The sequence below is a fragment of the Sinocyclocheilus anshuiensis genome, unplaced genomic scaffold (assembly GCF_001515605.1).
Source record: "Sinocyclocheilus anshuiensis isolate Anshui unplaced genomic scaffold, SAMN03320099.WGS_v1.1 scaffold407, whole genome shotgun sequence".
In the NCBI taxonomy this organism is placed as follows: domain Eukaryota; kingdom Metazoa; phylum Chordata; class Actinopteri; order Cypriniformes; family Cyprinidae; genus Sinocyclocheilus; species Sinocyclocheilus anshuiensis.
In genome coordinates, this window is record NW_015552593.1 from 1,675,890 (window position 1) to 1,685,104 (window position 9,215).

Here is a 9,215-nt window from a genome sequence, read left to right on the forward strand (position 1 = left end):
GCGGGTGTTGCAGTGCTTCGGTTCAAAAGACCTGAAATAAAAAGCACCCTTCCATAAAAAAAAAAAAGTGTCTCACACGGCTCCAGGGGGCGAACAAAAGCCTTCTGTAGCGAATCAATGCGTTTTTGTAAGAAAAATATCCATATTCAAAACGTAATAATCACTTTAATGTAGCTTGCACTCACTGTTGTAAAGGGAAGCAGTTCCGGGCGGAAATACATACATATTGTACATATTGCAGTAACTCTGTTGTATTTACTCTCATTTGGGAATCGGATTAGGGTCAATTTTGGGCCGTGGCTTAAAAAAAACAAAACATTAGAAACAGCAAGGTATTTTGAGGTGTCCCTCTCTGCTAGCCAACTCAGGGAGAATAAAACTGTGCAACATTAAACACAACCATACAAGCAGACATGTGTGGCATGCCTGAACAAAAATAGTTGTGAGAAGACTCTTAAATTATGAATTCTAAGAAAAGCTGGTGCACATTTAGATAGAGAAGCTGAGACTCGTCACAAAGCAAGCAATGGCAGGAACGACAACAAGACTGTAAAGACTGTAAGCACTGCATGTTATTAATATCAGTGAAGACGATCTCATATGGAGTGCCTAAATGAAGACGAGAGCTGCAGGCTGCAAGTTTCTGTATTGCATTTTACAGTCAACAAAACAGCTTTATTTAAGACGTCAAGAACAAAACATGGTTTACCAATTAGGCTCAACATTAATACAAACTAAGACCAAAAAAGCGATACACAAAGGGATGTGAAACACATTTATACCCTTGTATGAAAATCATTCACTATTAACTTCCTTCTAAATGGATCTTACTACAAACACATGCCACCGTTCACCACCATTTGTCTACATAAACTAGACCATCTTTGCTCATTCTACAGAAAAAGATTCATCTTGTTGAGGAGCAGGAGCCTGATAAAACATTTCCAAACTATTAAATGTTTTCAAATGCAGTTCATTCCTATTCCTGTTGTTTTAGTCATGGCTTCTAACCAAGATCAACCTTGAAAATATTTGATCGGTGTATGCAACCCGACCTGGAATGACACTTTCTCCGGGACAAGATCTTTAGCAGAACAGAAGGGTATTAGAACATGTTCTTACCCCCTTTGGAAGAGATCCACATTATAGAACTTGTGGAGCTCCACAGAGAACTCCACTGTGGCCTGGACCTCCGTCATGCTGGATTCAGGGCTGGAGGAGGGCCTGTCTCAAACGATCGGCAGCAAAACTGCGGAAAAACAGATAAACGGATTGAACAGTTGTGTCATAACATGTGGAAGAACCGGAGAAGAAGTGGGAACATTTCTACACTGAAATATAACCAAAAAATGCATTAAAGTGAAATGTGTGAAAATGTTTAAGAAAATATACACATACATGTGCAACCAAAGCAGATGCCTATCAGCAGGACGGTAATCATCATGTTTTTAAAATTTAAGTATTGACTTGGTACCAAAGTACTGACCGATATATATCGTTTAGCCGATATTATCAGCCGATATGAGCCTGTTGCCGATATATCAGTATCGGCGAATATGCCGCCGATATGCCACCAATATGAACATTTTTTTTACAGAACATATACAGCAGATAAAATGCTTGAAATGGTGTAATTACTTTGTTTGTCCAGCAGAGCGTGCTTCATTGTTTGCTACTGGCGACCTGGATGAAGCTCTTTAAAGCTCAAGTCTATGGAAAACCATTGGAATTTTGAACGGCCACATCTCCGTAAAGGTGCGGCAAATCTGCACCAAATTCGGGGGATCCCTTCAGCTCGAGGAACCCTCTCGAACGCGAATCGAGTGTATGTCTCGAGGTCCTCTTTTGAATGAGACCAGCCCTGCGTCGATAGCTCCCGGTGTTCGGGAGTTACGGGTCTGGCGCCAACCGATCTAGCGATCCTGGGGGGCTACCGACGCGCGGAAGGTGGTGTTCGAGAGGCCTCCTCGAGCTGAAGGGATCCCCCGAATTTGGTGCAGATCCGCCGCCGAGTTCACGAGGTAGTGACACCAGCCAACACTTTCACTTCAGTAAGGAGATCTCTTGTTCAGGCAGCAGCATTCAAGCGTGGTCTTATTCGACCGTAAGTGCCCTGCAAAGTGGACTTCACATGAAATTCCGCAATGAATCCAGTTCCAAGGGAACGTACACGTTACATTCAAAGGGCATTAAAGTGCGCAAGACGTGAATTTATATTTATTTACAGAGGTATATTATGTCACACTTCTCTAGTAAGTTGGGTGTGTGTGTGAAGACAGTAGCGCAAATCCGTGAATGCATGTTCCGAAGTGAAATAAACTTAAACTCTTTGACCTGGTGCTTGAAAGGAAGAGAGAAGGAGAGGACAAATGATGCCACTGGCTCACAGTTGGTGCAGGGCTAAGTACCTGTAAAGGTGGGACAGTTGCGATGGCCTCATTGTATTTTGCATATAGTAAATATATAAACATTACTATTTAACTTATTTTAACTTTGTGATCATTTGAATGGATGGATGGACAGATGGATAGATAGATAGATAGATAGATAGATAGAAAAATAATCAATCTCATTTTATCATTGACAAATATAAATAACCCATTACATTTCTTGTAAAATGTAAAATGTTTTGGTTACCGAATTGAAATTTGGTGCAAAATACTGCGAGGAAGAACCCATTGCTAATCGCTATAGAGAGGTACATTACAAGATACCCCCAGGGTCGAGCGAGAGCGGGGGAGGATGATCGGCCTATAGGACAGACTATTGTTATGACCACTTATGATGAACAATCGACTATGGAACAGCCAAGCGACTTATCTCGGGTCTGCAGATGTGGGAGGATATGTAAAATTGAGAGGGGTCTGAAGATACATCAGTCATAGATGAAGTGCTTGCAACCTGAACATAATGTGCAATGCACAGGGAAACCTGGTGAGACAGCCCCCAGAATCTCCAGGCACATGATGAAGATGGGAGCAGGAACAGCATAGTTGATGTGTCAGAGGACATGACGCACCAGGCACAGGCGGAGGGTACACATGGCATTAGACAACCTGGACAGGATATATGGGTAGGGGTGGTCCGAAAGGAACTGGTGAATTGGCCTGCTGCAGTGGCAAGGACGGAGTGGGAGAAGTTTGATCATGATGTGGATGAGGTGCTGGAAATAGCTTTGGCAGGAGATGTGGGGAAGAAGCTCAAGGCTATGGCTTCCATTATTTGGAGCATAGGTGCTGATCGCTTTGGAAAGAAAGAGCCGAAGGTTAAACATACGCCCAGCCAAAGGAAAACAGACGGGTGAAGGAGATCGCAATCCTTAGAGGGGATTTGCGGAGGCTAAGGAAGGCATTTCGTGAAGCAACAGTGGAGGAGAGACCAGCACTCACGGAAATTCGTGATAACCTGAGGGAGCGCATTTTGCGAATTTTGCGAAGAGCTGAATGTCATCGCAGAGACAGGAAGCGACGAATGAAGGAGCGGACAGATTTCACCAAGAATCCTTTCAAATATCTGTCGAAACTTCTGGGTGATGTAAGATCAGGGCAGCTGAAAGCAAAGAAGGAAGAGGTGGAGGAGCACCTCCGGCAGGGTCCATAGCGACCCTAGAAGGGAGGACAGTCTGGAAGAGATGGAGAAACTCATAAGACCAACAAAACCATCTATCCCCTTCAGAGCTGAGGAACCGAGCTGGCAGGAGATGAACACTTTTCTCAGGAAGGCCAGAGCAAAATCAGTCCCAGGGCCGAATGGCATTCCGTACAAGGTATATAAATATTGCGGAAGGCTCAGGGGACGACTTTGGAAGCTACTGCGAGTGGCATGGAAGAAGGATTTCCTCGCTGACAGTTGGCTGGTCGCCAAAGGATGCTTCATCCCTAAGGAGGAAAATTCTACAGGGATCAAGCAGTTTCGTACCATCTCTCTCCTCAACGTCGAAGGCAAGATTTTTCTTGGGATTCTGGCAAAGAGGCTGACCTCCTTTATGATAGACAACGGATACATGGACATGTCCGTCCAAAAGGGGGGAGTTCCAGGGGTAGCAGGCTGTCTTGAGCACACTAGCATAATTACTAAGATCATCGAAGATGCAAAGAAGTACCGTGGTGACCTGGCAGTTCTGTGGCTGGATTTAACAAATGCGTATGGGACAATACCCCACAAGTTGGTGGATTTGACATTGAAGATCTACCATGTCCCAGAGCGTTTCCAGAAGCTTTTGTAGCGCTACTATGACAACTTCAACATGCGCTTCACCTGTGGAGATTTTACCACCGAATGGCAGAGGCTAGAGGTGGGCATTGTCACTGGCTGCACGATTTCAGTGATCTTGTTTTCAGCAGCGATGAACCTTCTCGTAAAGTCAGCAGAGAAGTTGCAGTGGGATGCAGTGTTGACTAGTGGCATCCAGCAGGTACCCATAAGAGCATTTATGGATGACCTCACCATCACGGCAAAATCAGTACCTGAAGGGAGATGGATCTTGGAGGATCTGGTTGAGCTCACCGATTGGGCAAGGATGGAGTTTAAACCTGAAAAGTCCAGAAGCCTGGTATCAAGGAAGGGGCGCATTCAGGACCGGTTCCGTTTCAGGATAAGAGATACCATCATCCCAACGGTCCAAGAGAGACCAGTGAAGAGCTTGGGGAAGTGGTATAGGGCAGAGTACCAGTACTTTTGACAACAATAATGTTAGGCTATGCTTGCTAACAGAATAACATACTAACTTTTCTAGCTTTGCATGAGAAACATATCAAAATATACATTAATGTAGGGCTGCACGATATATAGAAATTATCAAAATATCGCAAATGTAAATATCGCAATATGCATATAGCAAAGGTGTGCGATATCTGAATCGTTTTAATAATAGGCTACTTAAATCAAAATGTTGCAAAAGGTCAAAGTTTTAGTTCGACGCATATAGCAGAGAAAAGCTTGACGTTACAAAGAGTTATTAAGTGCAATAAGTTGCAGAAAAAAACTCTTTGCCGTGAACTTTCTCAGACTATAGTTTTTGCTGTGGTATATGAAGTACTAAGCAAAGTTACAATGATATAAAAATAGTGTAATTAATTTTTTTTGTTTGTATGTTCACACTGATGTTAAATTACATTACTTTTTATGTAATGCTAAAACACTGCTGGTCACTTTCAGAAGTTGTAGTGATTCTTTCTTTTCCAAGAAAGAATGTGAAACAAATTGGTTATATAATTTTCATTTTTAAATATTTTAAAATATAATTTAAATGGATTTTACACACTTTAAGCAATATCGTACACACAGTAAAAGACAGCAATATTGTGAAATATTACTACAATTTTAAATAGTTGTTTTATTTTTTTTAATATATTTTAAAATGTAATTTATTTCTGTGACAGCAAAGCTGAATATCATTCTAATAAGCTGATTTGCTGCTCAAGAAACATTTCTTATTATCAATGTTGAAAACAGTTGTGCTGCTTAATATTTTTGTGGAAATCATGATACATTTTCAGGATTCTCTAAACAATGGAAAGTAACAAAAAATAAATAAATAAATACAAATAAATAAATAAAAAAAGCATTTGTTTGAAATGGGAATCTTTTGTAACATATGTCGTTGTTTTATCAATTTAAAGTTTTAATTTCTAAAAAAAAAAAATATCTTACTGACCCCAAACTTCTGAACAGTAGTGCAAGTTCAGCGATAATCATAATAAAAAAAAAACATATACAGGTTTGAAATAAATATTATTTTTATTTATTTATTTATTGTTTATTTTTTGCATATACTAACTATACCTATGTAATGACTTGAACATTTCATTACACAACACAAATTCATAACACAAAAATGAACAATTTCTAAAATGCACAACTCTCACACTTTTAACAAATCTCACAAGAGAACAGAATCAGAAAGTGGCTTGTAAGATTACTGTTAAGAAGACAGAACAAAATGTTACAAAAGAAACCTCATGCACTTCCACTTCACTAAGCAACTCTGACCCAAGTTCATAAGATGAGTCTGACTACCTCTTGACATTTAAACCCCACAAATATAGGAATGGCATTCACGTCTATTCCTACAGTGTATTCTCAATGCTCTTCACCATAATATCTTTAAGCAACGCCTATGCTTGTTTTGAATTACCACAGAATGCTTTCACACACCCCACAGGCTTTAAGAATGATTCACCCTTATTTGCAAGTCACAGTAATGAGGTGTGATGTAAGATCCTGACAAGTCCAGCACACTTCAGACGGTTCGATGCAAATACCTCCACTAACGCTGGCTTGACTGCCCCGCTCTGGAGGATTTCTTGTGCTTTGTGGCATTATCAGGGGTTTTAGCTTTCATTAATACAGATTAGCTACCTTAAATGAGAGGCAAGCTGCAGTCGCCTATCACATGCAAACCACAAAGTCAAATCAGATCAACCACAGTAAGATTTTCCTTCCAAACATGTGTTACGCTGGTGATTAAGAGCACAAGAGCCCCGTCCCACTGTCTCAGCACTGCTTGCACAGATACGAATAACAGAAAACAGGCCTTATTTGTTTAAGGGCAGCCACTTTCCGTCCCCTGAGCAGTGCCTGTAAAAATTAAGTTATGATATGATATGAATGTTGCCCTACTGCTTGGCATATGTTCATATCCTTGAATGTCCTACTGTTTTATGCTTTCTTCTGCTCACTCTCTCTCAGATTCAATGGCACAAGAGTCAAGATCTGAAGTAACCATTCATTTCCTTCATAGAGAAACTGTTTTTGGCAATAACAAATATTTCGAGATCTACCATGAGCTTAGTATGCCATATGTTTCTGTACAATCCAAGTCTGTTATTTCATCCTAAATATTGTGCTTATCTGCCAAATTCTTAAGATCACAATTCATAGGAATAATTGATGTACACTCTCCTGTACCTTTTTCAGACTTTTTGGTCTTCAAATCAAATGGCTTCATTTAATCAATATGATTTAAGTTTTCAAGCAATCAAAACAATGAGAGTTTAATGAAAGCTTCAATTTTTTCTCATACATTAGAATGTGTCCTGTTTGATTTTAAAAAAATTCTGAGCAAAAAATAATGACTATCATATATTTTACCATGACTTACATAAAAAAATTTTATTTAGTGTAACAATATAACAAGAAATATTGTCAGGCATATTTAGAACAAGAATCATTAGATGACATTAAAAGGATCACAGTGCAGCCCCAAAAAACTAGTTGCAATTTTAAATATTTACCAATCTTTGCTTTATTCTTCAAACAACTAGGTTTTACCCATTTGTCAATAAGAATTTGTGAGTCACTTGAAATATACTAAAATTTAGTATACAGGTCAGAATAAATATATTGTTTCGTTTTTATATAAATATATTTGTTAGACTGAATGACGAGGGACCGTTATTTCACCCATACTTTGGCGTTTTATTTTCACAAAATTTATATATAGCCTATACACACATTACATATTATTTTAAGTGATTTGAGAACATTATTAGTGTAAATGACTCACCCGTCCCGACTCGGTTTAGTATATTCTCTCCTCATGTCAACTGATAAACACAACCCTATATAAAAAGACATAAAAACATATAAAACACATATAACGTTAAGCCTAACTAATAACAATTAAAGTTTCTCAAATAACACATTCAAACACGCATTTGATTACATTTGATATTGCAACTAAACGTTACTACCCAATTTATTTTATTATAAATTACATTAACAAATACATTTAAACATGATGTGTTGACACAGCTTTTGGTTTTAATTCATGTCGTGTGAATTTACGTCCTAAAAGGCAGTTGGCTCTAGCGTTAGCCTGTTTTGCTTGTCAAATGACTAGCCTTCACAAACATAACACTATTTGCCTAGGTTAACGGATGCGTTATCAAACCTACAATATGAAACGCAAAAAACAGTTATAGTTATATTTAATATCTGGCTGCTATATAATTAAAAAAATACGTACATGTATCCGCTTCGGGAATTTAGGCCTCAATCCGCGGGTTGGATTTCAGAGCGATCCAGCCCTCGACGCTCCGATCACCCGGCTGCTTAATTCCTCGGCATGCCGTTGAAAATTCGCTTACGCTCCGTCTTCACAGCAGACTTAAAACAACAGATCGGTCAGACTGGATGGGGGTGGGAAATGAATCACATCTCCAAACGGTCAGCGGTGAGAGTCGTAGATCGTAAATATTGTCCAAACTTGTGTTTTGTGTGTTGTAAGCGTGAGTTTAAGGGAGGCGCTCACACAAGCCGGTACAACACCGATTCCTATCAAAGGCGTTAGTAGGCTATATGATTCCTGCCCTTATTATTTATTGAAAACGTTATTCACTCCCTTCCTTATTATAATGATTCACTTCAGACATTTTAGTTTTCTGAAGGTGCTGGAGAAGACAGCTATGTCGAATAAAGATAAATATTATATTAGAAACTATACAGTATATATCTATAATATAAATACTATATTGTTTACGAAAAACAAAACATTGATTGATTGATTGATTGAAGACCTGAAACTCTTTTTTTCTATATCATTATATTGTTAAATAATATTAATTAGCCTTGGTGTTCTAAACAATAGATAAAACAGGATAACAAGAAATGAACCCAATGCATTTACCCAAAATATTTAAAGGGTATAAATATTATGTGCATTTCTTATTGTATATTAAGACTGAATCTGAAAGCATTTCTTTGCATGTGAATTTGAGTCTTTGTCCATTTTTAAACCACAGACAGGACACACAAAAATATCAAAACAACAGTAATCATTATTGCATTACTTTAAAGGGGTCATATGATGCAATTTAAAATTTTCCTTTCTCTCTGGAGTGTTACAAACTGTCCGTGCATAGATAAGATCCCTAAAGTTGCAAAGACTAAAGTCTCAAACCCAAAGAGATATTCTTTATAAAAGTTAAGACTTGTCCATGCCCTCCTAAAACGCCTCATTTAAACACACCCCCACATGTCTACGTCACTGTATCGGAAGATTTGCATAACACCGCCCAAATGTTCACGCAAACAAATAAGGCGTAACTTTTATTCTCGCTGTAGTATTGTTGTTGCCGCCACCGCCGCCACTGCTGTGTGTTTCGTTGTGAAAGCGAAACTACTTTGTTTGGCCTTCTAAAAGAGGACGATATCTGCTTCGTCATGCCTGGAGCTGATCCGTGCTGGTCGCTGAGGAAATACAACAACTTCGC

At 39.0% G+C, this 9,215-nt stretch overlaps 1 protein-coding gene across 2 annotated transcripts in view; it reads right to left on the bottom strand.

Moving 5' to 3' along the window:
- Nucleotides 1–8,305, bottom strand: part of LOC107665594 (protein FAM135A-like) — a 31,909-nt gene extending 23,604 nt beyond the window's left edge. For both annotated transcript variants that reach the window (XR_001631569.1, XM_016456526.1), the window contains exons 1-3: nucleotides 7,970–8,305; nucleotides 7,508–7,562; nucleotides 1,123–1,249 (exon numbers count right to left, since the gene is read on the bottom strand). Coding sequence is in view for 1 of the 2 variants with exons in the window: in XM_016456526.1 (XP_016312012.1) it covers nucleotides 1,123–1,199 (77 nt within the window). In the remaining variant the exon portion in view is untranslated. The remainder of the gene's footprint in view (nucleotides 1–1,122; nucleotides 1,250–7,507; nucleotides 7,563–7,969) is intronic.
- Nucleotides 8,306–9,215: the final 910 nt, after the last annotated feature.